The sequence below is a fragment of the Micromesistius poutassou genome (assembly GCF_964030765.1).
Source record: "Micromesistius poutassou genome assembly, chromosome: 3".
NCBI lineage: Eukaryota > Metazoa > Chordata > Actinopteri > Gadiformes > Gadidae > Micromesistius > Micromesistius poutassou.
The window spans coordinates 11,677,298-11,695,950 of NC_140273.1; the positions used below are offsets into that span (position 1 = coordinate 11,677,298).

Here is an 18,653-nt window from a genome sequence, read left to right on the forward strand (position 1 = left end):
TCTATAATAAATGACCAAAGATTTGTATGCTGTTTGGTCCCTGAAAGTAAATAATGGTATTAGTAAATTATACGTTGTACATATGATGGAGAGAAAGAGAAAAAGAGAGAGAGGTACTAGGTTTATGTTAATCAATTAAGGCCTTGTTTTGTTAAATACTCACCATCTCAATGGTATTTATGACATTCTTCACATGGAAAACACTATCTGCGAGGCACCGTGAACCTTTACTGCTGGCCTGCAATCAGGACATTACTATTCAGTTTTTCAGCACCACACTTTCATCCTAAACGACTTACTGTGATTTCAGATACATGTCATTACAGGGCACACATTTGGCTATTTGTTAATTAAGGAGAGAACTACTTAGGCATATTTCAAAAAAGATTCAGCAGAATACTTGGGCATTTCACATTATGTAAACGTACTGAGTGTTGATGGAATCCAGAACCTTTTGGACCATAGGCATAGAACACCACTAGCTACTACCCAGTCTGTCCCTAATCCTTATCACAAATCTCTATTTATACTAAGCATCCACAACCTGCCACAAAACACTCACAGAATGAAGCCTTTGCAAAACCTCCACTGTCATAAAGAAGTCGCTTCGCTCTTTGTCATCCACATCTAAGGATGAAAGAAGCTTCCTGGATGCTTTACAGAACGTCTTCACTGCAGATCGGAAGAAGCGAGGTGTCCAGGACCATAGTCCAACTGCATAAATTACAGACACACAGCGTACATTGAACAGCTTTGGAAAACCCATTGCAGTGCATTTTAAATGATGGGTTCTTTGGGTCTATTACCGAGGACTTCCAGCGTGTCTTGGTGCAGAGAGAGGAAGGCATCAGCCACCCTCACAGACAGCCTTTGACCAAAGTCGTCTCTGAGCAGCACCTGCAGAAGCTTCACCAGCAGGTAGTAAACCCTCAGGCTTTCAAACCCGACCGGCTGCCGACTCAACGAGGGCAGGAGACAGTCTCGGACGACCGTCTCCACCTATAGCATCGTTCAGGACAAAGTCATTACCAGTGTCGTCATTGTTTGACTATGAACACGGGATGATACATTTTATTGAACTGAATACAGTTAGGGAGAGGCTGGTATTTTCACTCAATGTACCTCCTGTAGCACTTGAGTGTGTGTCGCTAGCTTGGCCAGAGCTGTTTTGACAAGAACCAAGTCCAAGCCAGAGCACCTGGGTGAGGTCTGGTAGTGCTTGTCACCGCTATTTTGATAAAGTTGAATATAAAATTCAATGTCGTATGGCGAATAGCACCATTATTATACAAAGAGCAATTTGAAATGATAATACATTACTTGAAAAGATTGTAAAATGCGTTACCTTCTGTCAAGAAAGCTGGCGTTCAAGGAAGATGTGGATGAGAATATATCCTTGATCTGTCTAGAAATAAATACAATTTATAAATTAAATTAAATATACTATTCTAAACCACTTTACATTTAACGTCCTTATTAAACATAAATTACATAGTGTGATTGATAGAACTTACTTTCTAATTTTACGCCATGATTTCGCATCCTGACAGTTTGAAAGCCAAAAATCAATGGTGTCCATATCCAGAGCTGTAATAATCCCAGGAAGATTATTCTCAGGCTCCTGGAAGACATCCCCAAAATAACTAAACAAGCATGTTGAATGTCTCCAAACAAATTAATGCAAAATACAAAGACACCAACCTGACTGGGAGAACAAAGGGCAAAGGATTGGTTTCCTCCAGCCAATATTCGCTGAAAACTCTTCTGGTCATCTTTTTCATGCCAAAAAAAGCCAAAATAAATGTATATAAATGTATATATATATATATATACTGTACATATACCGAATTTTAAAGCTGAATGAGACAATTATTTAAGATTTATGCAGCATTGTTCTGGACTGAACCCCTCCCAATAAGTTGGCGGAAAACTTTCAGGATTCAAAAAACTAAACGATTATGTTCTATCCCCTACAGCTGGCTGTGCAACGGTGTCGCAAACTAGCATAGCCCCGCTATGAACACTTAAAATCACTATTGAGTGGCATATATGCATATAAATACATATATAGAGATGACTAGGTTAATGTATGCCTCAAGTAAGTTTAATTGTTACACATTGTGACTTTACCCCGATAAACAAAACATGAAAAATGCTTCCTAAAGCTCCTTTACCCTCAACTTAACCCTGAACTGGACCTACCATGAGGCAGCAGAACAGGCAGAGGCACCGAACAGTCTGTGGTGAGCCTGTTTCCAAGCTGGCCTTCTTCTCCACGACCAAATGAATAGATCTTCTTTGTTGGGCCTACTAATGCCATGGTGTGGTTGCTGCAGAAGAATTAAATCGTAAATAGAAGAAGATTAAAGAAGCTAGTGTTATTTTGAACATTTCTGTATTAACCTGCTGAATTTAATGGGAAGGGATTACAATAAATACATTAGTGATGTGCAAGCAAATCATCAATCAACAATATGAGTCAATTAAAAAAAAGAGGTGTTCAATTCATGCATAGATTCGATAGAATAGTAGAGTAAAAGAAGCCAGTGATTATTTGAATAATATTGTCGACCAGGCAAAAGGTACTGGGTTCAATCCCCAACGTCCACAACCTCACCCCTGGGCATCCTTGAGCAAGATGACCACCCTCTACCTGCTCCTTAAAGACTTAAGTCACTGTAAGTCACTTTGGATTCAAGCGTCTCCTAGTGAATAGTAGTGAAAAGATGAAGACAGAGTACCTGCCACAGGAGACCTGGGTGACCGCTGCGCCCCAGAGTTCAGCCACCACACGGGGGGTCAGCTCATTCAGCAGAGAGTTGTGTCCCAGCTGCCCACAGCCACCGCTGCCAAAGGTAAACACCACACCTCCCTAAAGGAACATACAAGGAAATCCATCTGATTAGACTTTATTATTTGATTAGACAGACTTTACAGTAGGGATATATTTTTATTGAGTTCACTAAATAGGACATGGCTTAATGCAATCATTATGGATGGAAACCACATCACTAAAAGCAGAATATGTAGGAACCTTTGACAAAACAGCAGTGTGTCTTTCACCACAAGAAATGGAAACGGTCTTCTTAAGGTTGAGAAACTCAACTGTCACTGGAGTAGATCTGTCTGAAAACATGAATTGAAATACAATTTCATTCACATATTCAAAAGAAAAGGAAAAAGAAAAGTTTAGTTCACATAATCTCCAGGATAACAGCATGCGACCAAATGAAGTCTATGGTTTTTGTCCTTTCATATTGAGTAATATCTATATAATATTAATATAACAACTGTCATGTCTTCGTAATGGGATTAAAGGAGAACCATTAAATTGAGCAGATCATCACCTGATCAGCTCTCAGGAAGCGAGCAACTCATAGGTCCTATAATTGGCCTTCTCATGACTAAGGAGTTTATTTAGTCAGAATCTCCTGACTAAAGAGAACATTCCTACAGGCCTAATAGCTAATACCTGTCGTGTCTCCAAGACCCAGTTGCCCGGCATCATTCTGCCCCCAGCTGAATACAGTTCCAGAGACAGACAAGGCCAAAGTGTGGGCTCCCCCAGAGGTGACCTGGACTAGGGGTACCCCTGACAGGGCTGCCACTGGTGTAGGGGAAGGGACGACGGAGGTCTCCGGGAGGGTGAGACCCAGTTGCCCCCGAGCGTTGCTGCCCCAAGAAAATGCTTGTCCATCTGAAAGCAATATGTATAGGCAACAGTATAATGAAAAAGAGTTTCCGTTGTATTCTTAACTTAAGTAGGCTGAGCTGGTTAGACCTATAGACTACCTTCAGTTAAAACGATGGAATGTTGGTCTCCACATGCGACCTGAATGATCCTTTTTTTAATGAAGTTTTGGAGCGATCTGAATCACAGTGAAACAAGCAAACACATATTGAATATCTTTAAAACGTCGTAGACAAACCTTTCCCATATTATCAAAACAATGACAATACGACGACGAAGACATCACCTTGGAATGGCGGGTGCATTGAGGTCCACACAGAAGACAGAGCCATCCCGGGACAGCAGGAGAAGACTAGAGTCTCCTGAACTGGAAGCTACGACGTCTTTACACTTGATACTCTCTAGAAAAAGGAGCAGGGACATGTCAAGGACAACGGTTGTGTTTAACTTGACATAATTACCTTAACATATTTTTTATTGTAAACTTTTTTGTTCTCCTAGTCGCTGTTTTGGGGCCGGTGTTACCCTGCGTTATTCTGTGCGCCTCCTGTTCCACCCCAACTAAATGAGTCTAGACACGCCACTGTTCAAGAGAGAACAATATATCCAGATGGACTACTTGATGCTATATTTACTCACTGGTTTTACCGAACCTCACATGTCCATCTTGGTTCCTTTGCCGCCGAAGAAAATATGCCCTTCCATCACTTTTTGTAAACGCTACCGTTGAATATGTAGCAGAGAAACTCGTTATTATTGGTTTGGTCGTTGTTATGAACTGAATGTCATTCTCTGAGTATCGGTTTTCCGCCAAATCATCTGTCTTTGCAAAATTAATTTCTCCCCATGAAAACATTCTGGCTCCTCGATGTGTCCACCGTCACAGCGAAGCTCAGCTCATGCTTATATTGGGTCCCCTTTGCTTATATTCCGATCAAACTCAACACCTGAGCCAGAATCGAAAATGAAACTTAGTGCTGCTGAACATTATCGTTTCTCCTGAATTAAGAGGTGTGCGTGTGCGTGTGCGTGTGCGTGTGCGTGTGCGTGTGCGTGTGTGTGTGTGTCTAGTTAGCACTTGTCACCTTTCTTTATAGGTCCATGCTTGACACCCATCAAGTGCATGCCAGCACAGAGCTCTGACGCATACAATCTGTATGACCAATCATCGGACAGTGGGCGAGGCGTAGTTATTCCAGTCGATGTGATTCGCGCCGTCGAGAAGCGAGACCTTGTTTGATAACACTGGACCACGGCGGTGTTATCTATATAGGCGGACGTGCCATTAATCTGAATTGAACGGTATATGCTGGGGATTCCCGTCCGCAGCCCTACAAGGTAGGAGTTTTATTGGCAACAAAAGAGAGAAATGTCGTATGAACTCGGTTTACACACACTGTGTATTGCTAACATAGCAACTGGGTCAACCTCACCTAAACATTACATTGGCGTACAATGAAATGGCTTTGCCCTGCAACGGTTTGTTTTTTAATTTGTAGCAGTGAATTATTTTTTCGCTGCGTCTAATATAAATCAAACAAAGATCCCATTTGTTTCAGCTAAACCACTGAACCACTGAACCCGTATGTTCGCTAGCCCGTGTTAGCTCGTTAAACGCCTGTGAGCTGACGCAAGATGAGTTGCATCATCTGTACGTTATTTACCCTTTAGTATCAGAAAGGTTCATAGTTAAGGTCAACGGGTGCAAGGGCAATAACTGGATACGGTTAATGCACGCATTCCGCTGTATGGCCGTGTTTTGTATTTCTACATGGTCACCGTTGAGGTTGTGATATGGGGTGTGGGCTGATGTGGCACATTCGCCTGGAATGCACTTACCTGGGGCAGTTCTTTTAAATCATTTCTTAAATATGGACTTGCACCTAAGTGTAACGTTAGTGTTTCAGTAACTCAAACCACGTTGGGTAATCAGTACATCTTGCTGATGTATGGTTATGTGAAATGTCAGGGAGCAGGGGCGGTTCTAGAAATGTGTAACAAATGGTGTGGCAAATGGATATCTAGAGGTGGCTGGCCACAATGCGGTGTTAATGTGTTCACAGCGCGCACATTTATTTTATGCATTAATATTCCACTGATAATAGGCTCAAGCATACATTAATAGGCTACATCCATTCACCTAACTAGTCTAGAAGGCAAACATTAACAATGAAAAATAATTAAGACCTTTTTCTGAGCTCATTTACAAAGTTAAGGTTATTTAGTAGTCAAATGCTCTAAGCAAACCTCAGAACAAAAATAAACATGTAAGTATGTACTACCAGGTACGTTTTTTGGCAATGGAAACGCAAAAAAAGGCAAGGCGATTCGAGCTGGTACTGTCGGTGGAAAAGCGGCATAAGTCCCGCCTCTGAGGCTCCCGGTTCCCTCGGTCAAATGTCTATGGGAAATAACATGGGGTTTTTGAATGATCATACATAACAAACTCTGTAGGTGGCGAAGAAGTAAAAGCTGCGTCACGTTTTGAACTACACACTTTTTCCATCTAGTTTCGACTGGCTTTTTGGATTTTCGGTGCTGTTAAAATAGCATTTAATCGTTTACTACTTTAATGGCACCGACAATCCAAAAAGCCAGTCGAAACTAGATGGTAAAAGTGTGTAGTTCAAAACGTTATGCAGCTTTTACTTCTTCGCCACCTACAGAGTTTGTTATGTACGATCATTCAAAAAACCCATGTTATTTCCCATAGACATTTGACCGAGGGAACCGGAGCCTCGGAGGCGGGACTTATTCTTCAGAGGTCTATTGTCCAATCATGGTTATTCTAGATTGCCAATATACAAGCAAAGCATTTTATTTTTAAAAAATAGAAATAATATTTTATAGCAATGTCTTCATCAAAGAAACTTTTTTTAATAGTACTCAATCACTGTCTGTGATTGGTGCAACAATTTCACAGCATCATGTTCCGTTTAATATTATAATTTTATCTTATAGTGATCACAATCACAATTCTTATCATATCCATAACCTTAACTACTCTTATGGAACGGAAAGTTTTGGTGAGCAGGTGTATGGAGAACTGAGATGTGGATCAGATCCATAGAAAAGACTAGACAAACTGGTTTTAAATTTCATTCGTCACTTGTACTGATTACAGGGCTAATCAGATGGACATTCTGCTCCACAGGAAACATCTATAAATGTACGTCTAAATGTCTAATGTATGGGGCAGATTCTAGAGATCTGATATGACGCTACAAACAGAGCGCACCTAGACTCCCATCTGAATGTAGCTCTCTGCCTCCTGCCTATTATTTCACCTTTCACTGAACATCGAGGGGAAGATATCTAAAAAAGACGTTCACAACTCAACGATATGACTGCATTTGCTGGTTGTTATAATATAAAGTAGTTGAGGCTACTGTTGTCAAAAATATCCATTTGTTTAGGGCTGGGCAACGATTAAAAGTTTTTATTGCGATTAATCGCATAGTATTGGTGAGTTAACTTGCGATTAATCACACTTTTAAAATTATATTTAAAATCCACTCCCAATTGAAGTTAAATGAGATTATCAAATCAAATGGAATGACACATTATCATTCATACCAAATGTACTTAATAAGCAAAAACTAGACCAAGTGATCTTGAGGGAGTTTTATTATCTCACTCAGTGTGGGTTGAATATGAAACTTACGGAACACCACAGATTTGGGAATTGTAAACAGGCAGTTAATTAGTACAATTGTAAACCAACAGTTACTACAAGTGTAGTTAAATTCAAATAAGTAGCACCACAGATTTGGGAATTGTAAACAGGCTGTCACTTACTGCAATTGTAATCAGGCAGTCACTTACTTCAAGTGTCATTTAATGTAAAGTAAGTAGAACTAAAAACAAAAAAGATTTCTGATATGAATGTTGACATTCTGTGGGCAAAACCTTTCAAAATCAAAGTGGAAAAAAAAAAGTGTGTGCGTCAATTTGCATTAATCGTGTTAAAATAAGATTGCGTTAACGTGTGGTAACGTGTTAACTTGCCCAGCTCTAGTTTCGATACATATCGATACTGATTTTTTTTAAACGGTTTCAATAATCATTCTCCGCATTATCGATACACCAGTACCAGCTGTGCTTTCTCCTTCTCTCTTCCTTCTGATAGCGAGTAAACAGACACACACAGTGCTACAGTGCCCACATAGCCGCGCCTCCTCTCACTCACTCGCAGTGCGCTCTCTTATTCGTAATAAGCAATTCGGCACATCGGTATTGTATTGATAATTTATCTTGATAGCAGTCGGTGCTATAACCGAATGTTAAATTGCACATCGGCCCGTGAATATAGGTTGCTTTTGATAACATGAAGGTGTGCAGTTGTTTCGCAACAGTTTTGTTTTAGATACCAACTTTCCACAAAAGGGTGATAGCCTATATTAGTTATTGAACAAGTAAACTAAAGTCTCTTCCTTTCTCAAGAGGAATTTTCCAATAATAATTGTGAAAAGACAGAGCTTATGATCCACCCTTTCCTCAAAATATGTTTTCTATTCAGAGGATTAAAGTCATTCAGCAGGTTTCCTACACACCTTGCGGTGCCAGCGAGGTGTGTTCACGACTTTGGATTAAAGCGTCTGCTAACTTCCCAAAATGTAAATGGAACGAAATCAAAACGTTGTTTGCACAGACAGTTCTACTCTTTATGAAATGGGCACAACGTAGAAGAGAGAAACTGAAAATGGTATCGCTACTATTGACATCATGTCTGCCACTTAGATACTTCCTGGTCATTTCACTCAGTCAGGAACTTTCCTAAGCTAAAAAGACTGTTAGACCGCAACCATTAAGTTAGTTGTTTATCTTTATTATTTTCTAAATCGTAATAAAAAACGTTCTTGTGTTCAGCCAGCCTATCCTTCTCCCACGATGAAGCCATTCCAATACATTGCTGTTTGTGAACAAAGCATCGTTATCAAATAGTGTTTTTTTTTTTTTGAATAATTTCTCATGATTTTGTTATTTTTTTTCCAGTGTAATCCGGCAGATCCTTCTCCCACAGAGTGTGCTCCAGTCCTCGGCTGTCACTGTGATGTCAGCAGCCTCTCTTGTGCGCCTCGCACGGTGCCGCGGGCCCCAGACGGGCTGCAGGGGTCTGCTACGACACGCCGGTACTCCTCGGTTCGCCGTCTTCCAGGCCGCCCTGCTGCGGTCCGCCATCTCCCACAGACCCCTGCACACCTCTGGCCGGCACCCCAGCAACACCCGCTTCGACCCGGACAGCAGCGGCAGCCCCACCACCTGGGACTCCTTTGGCATCTGGGACAACCGCATCGACGAGCCTATCCTGCTGCCCTCCAGCATCCGCTACGGCAAGATCATCCCCAAGGTCAGCCTGTCCAAGGTGGGCACGGCCTCCCTCATCGGCCAGCGCAAGGAGAACGAGGACCGCTTCCAGCTCTCCCAGATGACCAACAACATAATTTACTTTGCCGTGTTTGACGGCCATGGCGGGCCGGAGGCGGCCGACTTCTGTGACAAATACATGGAGAAGTACATCAAGTAAGGAAAAAAACGTTGGGAGAATCTGTGTGCCTTAGAAGAATACATGCCGTGGTGTGGTTACACCAACTGTCAAAATAAATTGGAAACCCCCTTTGAATAGTTGTCTGTGTTGCATGTATAATGTACTATATATAATGTAGTGTAGTATTGGTTTCATAATGTATTCTTTAAACTTGTACTAGACACATGTGCGAATCCGACTTGGAGCATTCATACCGACAGACTGATGGGATGGTGGTGTTGTCTGTCTCTGGTTGTGGTTGTAGGGACCTTGTGGTGCAGGAGAACAACCTGGAGTTGGTTCTGACCAGAGCCTTCCTGGAAGTAGACAAGGCTCTGCAGAAGCATTTGCATCTCTCTCCAAGTGGTAGGTCACTTCACACTTCAACGTAACATATACTTATCCAAAAAAAGTTTCATTTAAATCGTCCAAAAAAACAATTCTTTAAACTGTAGGATTCTCTTAAGGGAGTTTTTTAAGATAATGACACGGTCTTGTCCTTTGAAACTGGCACGCTAGGATTTGAATCTTCATAATGTCTTATGCTATAAACATTTGACTTATTCGAACTAATGCCCTGTGTTTACTAAACCAGCCTTGAGTACACAAAGGTATTATTTTTATTCTGAATCTTTCTTGTACTAAAGCAGAGATGCCTAAGGCTGCACCCATTGCGTTAAACACCGGCATTGAAATATTCATGCTTCATGCGTAAACATTGCCTTAATCAGTGTAATATGCTCTCAACACAAGCATCAAGCCAATCCCTCTATTCTCCCCTTCATAGAGCTAATGATCTCAACTGCAATATTTTCTGATTAAGGTATGTCTTGACCTAGTATGCCTTTGTGTACGTATAGCGCTCCGTTCTCATGGCGACCAAGTAGGCCATGCTGTGTGAAATGTCCCAATATGCCTGTGTGTGTATGTGTGTGTGTGTGTGTGTGTGTATTCATGTCATCTATGGCAGCTGCTGAACCAGCTAAGAGCTGGAGGCCCTTGGCACCAATGTGGATGGCCAGAGGCTAGATAGAAGGAGAGTCCAGCTGGTTCTATATCCTGGAATACCGGAAGGTTCTTCATCTTTCTCTCGCTCCTCTCTGTCTCTATCTCTCGCTCTCTCTCAAAATATATGCTCAGCCGCTTACCATACAGTGCTTCGTCACGTTGGTGTGTTCGATTTTGCGTAATGTCACGGTAGTCACTTTACCTTCACTTTACCTTGTGGTTAATGGCCGTTATTTCTCAAATCTACGTTCATTTCATAAGACAGATTGCTGCTATCGATGAATGGCTCAACAATAATCAAAGATGGAAAGGCATATCCCCTGTTCCCGAAAGCGTGATTATTAGGTTCTGGTGATAAATAAACCTTTAGATTAAACAAAAAACTAACTTCTAACTTCTTGACATGGGTCCCTGATGCTGCTTTTCTTAAGGGGAAATAAAGAAGCCAAGATCACTGCAAACCCTGCACTTTCCTAGTGAACATGATTTGTGATTACAAAGCACTAACAACTGACCTAGATGACTGCATTAGCAGTAAGTAGAAGTAGAAATGTCAGTAGAAATGTCACTCCTCACTCTATTTGGGTTTTCTGTGCACAGTTCATCCCTCCAACCTGTATATTTGCATATACAGTGAAAAGCAATATACATTATTGTTGAAAATCACGTGTTGTAAAATGCAATTTTCTGGTAGTTATAAAAGCAGCGACAAAACAAATCCTAACTACCAGACACATACATCCTTTATTTGTGTATTTATATAGCCCAACGGTAATTTAAATATTTTTCCCTGACAATATATGATCATGTCTCTGCTGAACAACAAACATTAGTTCTATCTATAGTTTGTTGTTAATGCAGGCCTTTGATGTTCATATTAATAAGCCGTGATGGTTCCTTTATAACATTATTCATTCATGGTTCTTGGTTTCCCCTAAAGAGAAGGTTTAGCCTCACAGGTGTTGGCTAGTGGGCACTATTGCTATGGCGTCAACAGTATAGTTTGTAACACAGTGGGGTGAGAATGCAGGCACAGTGTAGATATGACGAAGGGTGCAGTGTTACTTGTGTAAATACAATAACACAATCATGAAATCTGCATGTTTTGGGCATTGCATGTATTTCTACATTTCATTCAGTGACCTCTATTTCACCTTATAAGAAAGAATATACATTTTCAATGTTGTCTCGTTGCAACAGAAACTAAAATGCATGTATAAACATCTGCTATTCATTGTTCTTTTGAACTCAATGAATGCATGTGTAAAAATAAATGGTGAACAATTAACAAATTGTATGTATTTTCGGATGGTTCTCTTCTGGAACAGAGCCATTTGGCTTTAGGGGTGGAATCAACTTATAAGTATGTGTTCACAATAACATCTTGGTTCAAATTTGGTCCGTTGCCTTAAACGGTATTTCATAACGATAGGATCATTGTTGCTGGTTGTAAGCTTACCAGAGATGTACCGACTTCTCTCGTGCGATTGACACCAGCTTTCTACCTTGTCCCAATTTCAACAGACATTGTGTGGTACACCACCCACAATTTGATGAAATTGGAATTAAAATGCAAGAAAAGTGGCCAATTATTGATGTTTGCTGGAAAAGTATGCTAAATCAGAAAAAGTGCATGGATCTGCTAATGGTACTGCATTAGCAGTACAATTGTAATATTTGTTTGTATACATTCAACTGTATACACTAGGATACAAAACACTTTTACAAACCCACGTTTGGAGTGGTAAAAAAAACAAAGCCATTTTGTCCCTGTTAACTAACAATGTAACCCTCTGGCAATAGACTTCTGCACACCCTGACCATAAAGTATACATGGGCCATCACACTAATAACCCATAATCAGCAATAATCCATGTATTCAGCTGTAAAGAAAACCAACTTGGTCCTGCCCTCAACTTGTACCATGACCTTTTGACCTGCATGTCTGACATGTGTCTTGCGTCTGTTGGTGAAGTTCAAATGTTGAGTTTCATACGTTAAAAAAAAACAGCGTTATTATTATTTGGCTTGTACGTAGTCTTTCACTTTCTTTATGTATGTGCATGTTTTTTTCGTACGTGGTAAAAGTGTGTGTGGGCGCGCGTGTGTGCACGTGTCAGTGTGAACGGCGTGACCGGAGTGACTAAACAACAGTGCGTTCATATCTCCGGCAGCATCCGGGGCGAATGCGGGCTCCACGGCAACCGTGGCTCTGCTGCGGGACGGCATAGAGCTGGTAGTGGCCAGCGTGGGGGACAGCCGGGCCATGCTGTGCCGCAAGGGCAAGGCTCTAAAACTCACCGACGACCACCACCCCGACAGGAAGGACGAGAAGGAGAGGTATGTGCACCGTCTGTGCTTTGCTCAGGCTGGGGTTGGGCTCTGGCTCGTGAGTGGGTGGGACTTGGTGAAATGGACGACAAGATTGTTTTGGACTCCCAGCCAAAGGGCTCAGGGTTTGATCACAGCAAACCTGTAGTTCTAACTGCTTACTTGCTCCTTGATCACCTGTATCTGAAGTGGATGAAGACATCTGCGAAATGACTGAATAGTGCCATGTGCTACTAATATGTCTGCCTGTTCTGCACCTATTGCATTGCTAGCTGTCCCTGGAAGGAGAGATCCCTCTACTGTGTTGCCTCTCAATGTGACTTCCCTTTTGGGGAAGAGTTTTTTCCCCTTGTTTTTTTTTTGAGAGGATTGTCGTGTAATGTGTCCCGTGAAAGCCCTTCGAGACTGGAGCCGGGATTTAAAGGGCGGCACAGATATACTGGTTGGCCCTGCTTCAGCGGAAGGTCATTAGTCTTTCTCTCTGTGCTCTCCAAGGATAAAGAAGAGCGGAGGGTTTGTGACGTGGAACAGCCTGGGGCAGCCCAACGTCAACGGCAGGCTGGCCATGACGCGCAGCATCGGGGACTTCGACCTCAAGAACATGGGTGTCATCGCTCAGCCCGAAACCCGGAGAATCAAGGTAAGGGGCTCAATGAAGGGATACACTGAATGGCCATGGCTGGCTGCCACATACATTGGGATGGCAATTAGTTATGATAAATATCTGATTTGGGTTTGTTTCTGGGTTTGTTCAGCTTCACCACGTCCACGATGCCTTCCTGGCGCTGACAACGGATGGAATTAACTTCAGCATGAACAGCCAGGAGATCTGTGACGTCATCAACCAGTGCCATAATCCTAAAGAGGCTGCCTTTAGGATCTCAGACCAGGTAGGCCTCCTCTCCTCAGACTCCTACCATATGCCACTTTTCCACCGCCAGTACCAGCTTGACTCGACTCGACTCGCCACGCCTTTTTTGCGTTTCCATTGGCAAAAAAAGTACCTGGTACCTAGTACCGGGGATTTTTTTTTAAGTACTACCTCCGTCGAGGTTCCAAGCGAGCGGAGTAGGTACTTTTGTGTGACGTAAACAGGCTGCTGGTAACTGATTGGCCAGCGGCTGTAAATGGGAATAATCACTCAAAGTTAAGTTGTGTCCGGCGTGGTTGGAGTCCATGAACCCACTCCCGAGGGGGACACTGATCAGCGTTTCGCCGTGTGTGTCGCTCCTTTCCCGGGGCTAGAGTTAGGCTGCGCGTGGTTGTGTGTGTCGGGCGTGGTTGTGTGTGTTCGGCGTGGCTGGAGTCCACGGACCGGCTCCGGAGGATCAGCGTTTCACTGTTTAGTTTTAGTGTCGTTCCTTTCCTAGGGCGCGAGTTTCGCCTCCATCAACATTACCGTATGACAACAATAGACGCGCAGTCATTGCGCTTTTTATTTTATTTTATTTCTCATCATAACCTTTCCCGGGAATCAGGAAATAGTCTTGATCAGATTCAGATTTCCCGGGAATCACGTCTCCCGTGATTAAAACGACCCGCCCATGGTGGAGAGGTTCTTTTCTACGACCCGCCCACATTGAAGAGGTACTTTTTTAGATGGAAACGCACCTGGAACCGAGTCAAGGCGAGTTGAGTCGAGTCGAGCTGATACTGTCGGTGGAAAAGCGGCATTAGTGTCCTCAGGACCAGGTAGGCCTCCTCTTCTCCCCAGACTCCAGTTACAGTAGACAACTGCACAGTGAAACAATTCACTGGGAAGTCACTTTGATTAAATGTGTCTGCTTATTGACCAAATGGGAATATCCATGAGTTATTTAGAGCTGACCTCGGAAGGGTCGATAATGTAACACTTAATATTATTATTAGTCGTATGACTTGGTTAGACACTGTGTGTTAAGCTCATTTATTCATCCCACTATTGCATGTCCTTTCTCTGTCCCCGGCAGTCTTTGCAGTACGGCTCAGAGGACAACAGCACCATCATTGTGGTGCCGTTCGGCGCTTGGGGGAAGCATAAGGGCTCCGACGCCAGCTTCTCCTTCAGCCGCAGCTTTGTGTCCAGCGGCCGCTGGGCCTAGACCCCCGACCCCCTGTTCTGACTGCCCAGACCCCCACCCCAAGTCCCCAGCCCCTGCCTAGTCCAATCGGAACGGCCATGTGGATGGTAAACACAGTGCAATAGTTTCCCCCCCCACTCCTCCCACATATACTGTATATAACGGACAGTGATTGAGAGAGAGGGTGTGCCGGAAGCACAGATGTTGCCTTAGGAATACAGCATGCTTCTGGCATGGACCATGGTACTAATAATAATAATCATCATTATTATTAGCCTTGGTGTTAAACGAGAGGTGCACTAACTTAAAAACGTCCGATTCATTACTTTTATTTTGGTTGAGACCACCATTGAATGGTGGAGAGGTCTGTTCGAATGGCCAGCAGGTCATTCATGTCACTGGACAATTGCGCTGCCCTGTTTTAGTGTTGGCTATTAAATATTTGGACAATATAGGCACAAAGACATGCCACCAAAAACGTTTGTGTCTTTGTTCCACAATATTGCACTTTATATATTTTTTTAAATGGTAGCGTGGGTATGGTTCGCAGGTGCATCTTCTAAAACACATATATGTGTATTTGACCCCTTCTTTGAGCGTGTACAGTCCGTCACTTTAGGACCCGTGGTCAGTATTTAGGCCAGAACATTCTAGAAATGGACTGGGTACTGATGCGTAGGTAGGTTAAATGCTGTGTAGCTTTCTAACCTAACTCCAGTAAACTCAACTGGAAATGATTCCACCTGATTTGTTGGAATTCAGTTCAAATTGGGCTACACTGAGCAGATGGTCTACTTTTTGTTTTAATACCATACCAAAAAGTTTTAGAAGCACACTATCGTGTCTTTCTCGTGGTTCTACTGAAGCACAGTTGTTACTTTGCCGTGTTAGTTAATCAAGCTTGTGAAACAGTTTGAAGAAGGGGTGTAAAATCCAGATTCTGTTGTATGAAATTACAACATCTGTAATTTTTCCTCCAGCAATACCATTTGCATACAAGTTTTGCTCGGGTACAAAAATGTACATTTGTGTGTATTTTTGTAAATTTATTTATGTACATTTTATATAAGGCTGTTTATAATGTTGTGAATCTATAAGGCCTCATGGAATTTCCAATTACAAAATGCTAAACCTGTTTTGCACTGGTAGTTAAATGGGAATACAGGTGTTCTGATGGGAGGTGTAATGGTTTAAATGATTTGATAATCGCAGGCACTAATGTCCACCACAAATGATGATGCAGAAACTGACCTCAACTGCGCTGGTCTTCTGTGGGACGGATGTTCTCATCAGGGCCTTCGTCTTCACACGTCCTCGTCGGCACTCGTCAAGTTCTGGGAAGTCATAATACACTTTCAATAATATTACATTTGATTCATATTGACCTTATACACTTTATGACCTAAAATACAAATTTAAGAGCAAAAATAACAATCATATATCAATAGTTAAACAGTCACATTTTAAAAAGCATACAAATGAAATGGCTGTAATCAATGGTTTATCACACACAGTCTGAGCAGGTGGACACACGTTTTCCTCAACTGGTGTTGGAAAAGAATGATAATGAAATTATCAGGATTGCAATATATCAGCTGTAGTTGTTCCGTTCTTGCAGAAAAAATAATTTCAATTGAGGTATTGCTAAATAGGCCTATTGAGCAATACCACCTTAACAAAGGTTTCTTTGTGACAAAAAGGCAAATATTCTGCCATGGAAGACTCCACACAGAATATACAACATGTATATTAAAAGCAGAAGCATACATTTGGGAGGAAGAAATTTCATTAAAACTAGTGTGGGGTGTGAGATCAACGGTTACCATTCTGATGGATAACCCTTGGGAGCTAACCAAACAGCTCAGCTTCTCTGCACCAAGCAGCCTGGGAATCAAACTGAACCATTACAGCCCTTACTGTTGAGCTTGCGTGCGTACGAAAGGCCAACACAGTCGTCATGATGCATATATATATATATATATATATATATATATATATATATCAACATGCATATATATCCACCCCTGTACAAATCAGCCATTTGCTCTGTCCCCTTGCCCATCTTTCACTTTGGCACCGCAAGCACACTTCAAAACATAACAATCGTTTGTGTTTTTCAGTAAACTTGCATAGCCAAGAGCCATATCTGACCCATGAATGTTTGACAACTCTTGACTAAAATCTGCACCAATGAGAAATGTGAACAAAAGGGAGAGGATGCGGTCTTTGATGTTTTAAGGTAAACCGTTTTGATTGAACGGGGATCAATTTGTCAAATATACTATGTATCTTCGGTCTATGTTCACTATGTATTTAGTGTTTTAATGTTCTTCCTATTTAAATTTTTGCAGTGATTTTGTAGTTTAGTATTTTTTATTTTATTGTTTGTGTGTATCATCCATAAACGTATCCATAAACTCATGTACATATAATGTTCCTCATTCCAATATCGACAAAAAACAATAATATGGACCCCTGTCAGTCCTTCACTCAGTTAATTAATATTATTTATGTATAGTCCTAAATACTGCTGGAAAATGATGGACGCAATGTGGACCTATCCTTTATCCTTCCTGTACAACAGTTATCTAGCTACTGACAATGTTTGCTGGATTAATTCATTGTGATTGAGTGTGGTTGACCTTGTGATACTTTGAAAGCTAAAAAATAAAAATATGAAAATTGACGCATTTTCTACTAGTTATTTACGTGTGGTGGATCCGTTGACTTCGAGAATGATCTAATGTTGTCCACAAGATGGCGCCACACTTTGGTTTTAAAGGTCCCATCACATGCCACCAGGTGTGAGTGATTAGCCGTTACAAGCCGTTTTGAAAATCTGGCTCTTATGAAATCACAAGTGGGCGTGTCCACCTAGATGTGTGCTGGATAGATCAGTCTAGCCTACCCAGTGGACTGTAGCAAACGTTGCTCATCTATCCGTCACCATCACGCTTCTAGGTGGGCCCGCCCACTTGTGACGTCATAAGAGCCAGATTTTCGTAACGGCTAATCACACTCACACCTGGTGGCATGTCATGAGACCTTAAATGCAATCATTGCAATGTGTTATTTATGAAGGGCAATATACTTTACTAGCCTAGCGAATTGCAAACTGCAATTAGTCTGGAACCTCGATTCATTTTAAATTTACTGCTGGCGTCACCAACGTGCGCAGACCAAAATTCCTCTGTAACGCAATTGGATAGGATCACAACCAATCAAAGCAACGAAACGGGTGACACTGAGTGACAAAATCATATTTCTTCTCAACAAATTCTTTAAATGCAGTCTTCTGTCCTTCTTTTAGTGAAAAAGTTTAATACTGTAAGATTCGTCTGGGTCCCATAGACTTGCTGGGTAAATTATCTAATAAATAAACTGTAAATTACAAATAAATACAAATGCTTTCTCACAATAAAAAAAAAACATAGGCTTAAAATCCACACATGATTGTTTTACTCTTCTCTAACTTTTGTTTAGCCCTACCCCTTTCAGTGGACCAATCAATTAAAATAAATCAGTTTATTCGTAGGCCGTATGTGTTTGACGGCATATTTAAAGCTATTCTAGCTTTCCTTGAAAACAAATTAGGCCTTTCTATGAGGTAGGTTTATTAAGAAACGCCAATGTTTGTAGTGTTAAGGCAATGTTCCAATTTACTGTTTGCGACTTTAATTTTCAAATGAGGGACCGGTATGTATATTATATTACAATCCCAATATGATATAATGTTGTTCAAATTGAATGTCAAGTTAATAAATTAAGTGAAATTACAAAAAATACAAGATCCATTCTCTCTCTTGACTTCAGTCCGAACTGTTTCATTACGCAAATTTCATTACTCAGATTATTATACATTTAAATAGTTGATTTCACCCACATGACCTGAAATGAGGAAGAAACAAAAAGAGGTCGTAGAGAAAAATGTGTTAGAAAATGTGGCGACAGCAGCAAATCATATTACATACAGGCAAGCAGTCAGACCCTCGGGGTCAAGTGAGCGGTTCAAAACATCTCGTCCACGAGTGTGTGT

The 18,653-nt window shown here is 41.6% G+C and overlaps 2 protein-coding genes across 3 annotated transcripts in view; one reads left to right on the forward strand and one right to left on the reverse strand.

The window, feature by feature from the left end:
* The window catches only part of LOC311340278 (putative E3 ubiquitin-protein ligase HERC3), a 24,709-nt gene extending 20,045 nt beyond the window's left edge, over positions 1-4,664 (reverse strand). The window contains exons 1-14 of the mRNA XM_084465171.1: positions 4,331-4,664; positions 3,978-4,092; positions 3,793-3,869; positions 3,473-3,697; positions 3,035-3,126; positions 2,742-2,872; positions 2,203-2,330; positions 1,702-1,772; positions 1,515-1,621; positions 1,346-1,405; positions 1,123-1,228; positions 807-999; positions 563-714; positions 164-238 (exon numbers count right to left, since the gene is read on the reverse strand). Coding sequence (XP_084321297.1) covers positions 164-238; positions 563-714; positions 807-999; positions 1,123-1,228; positions 1,346-1,405; positions 1,515-1,621; positions 1,702-1,772; positions 2,203-2,330; positions 2,742-2,872; positions 3,035-3,126; positions 3,473-3,697; positions 3,793-3,869; positions 3,978-4,092; positions 4,331-4,547 — 1,749 coding nt within the window. The 5' untranslated portion in view covers positions 4,548-4,664. The remainder of the gene's footprint in view (positions 1-163; positions 239-562; positions 715-806; positions 1,000-1,122; positions 1,229-1,345; positions 1,406-1,514; positions 1,622-1,701; positions 1,773-2,202; positions 2,331-2,741; positions 2,873-3,034; positions 3,127-3,472; positions 3,698-3,792; positions 3,870-3,977; positions 4,093-4,330) is intronic.
* The window catches only part of ppm1kb (protein phosphatase, Mg2+/Mn2+ dependent 1Kb), a 25,717-nt gene extending 8,414 nt beyond the window's left edge, over positions 1-17,303 (forward strand). Inside the window, exons 1-7 of one of the 2 annotated variants that reach the window (XM_084465173.1) lie at positions 4,875-5,029; positions 8,687-9,214; positions 9,484-9,584; positions 12,401-12,566; positions 13,053-13,197; positions 13,313-13,447; positions 14,507-17,303. In XM_084465173.1, coding sequence (XP_084321299.1) covers positions 4,998-5,029; positions 8,687-9,214; positions 9,484-9,584; positions 12,401-12,566; positions 13,053-13,197; positions 13,313-13,447; positions 14,507-14,638 — 1,239 coding nt within the window. In that variant the 5' untranslated portion in view covers positions 4,875-4,997 and the 3' untranslated portion in view covers positions 14,639-17,303. Of the gene's footprint in view, positions 1-4,874; positions 5,030-8,686; positions 9,215-9,483; positions 9,585-12,400; positions 12,567-13,052; positions 13,198-13,312; positions 13,448-14,506 lie in introns of those variants that run through there. The other variant, XM_084465174.1, reaches the window with a different exon arrangement.
* Positions 17,304-18,653: the final 1,350 nt, after the last annotated feature.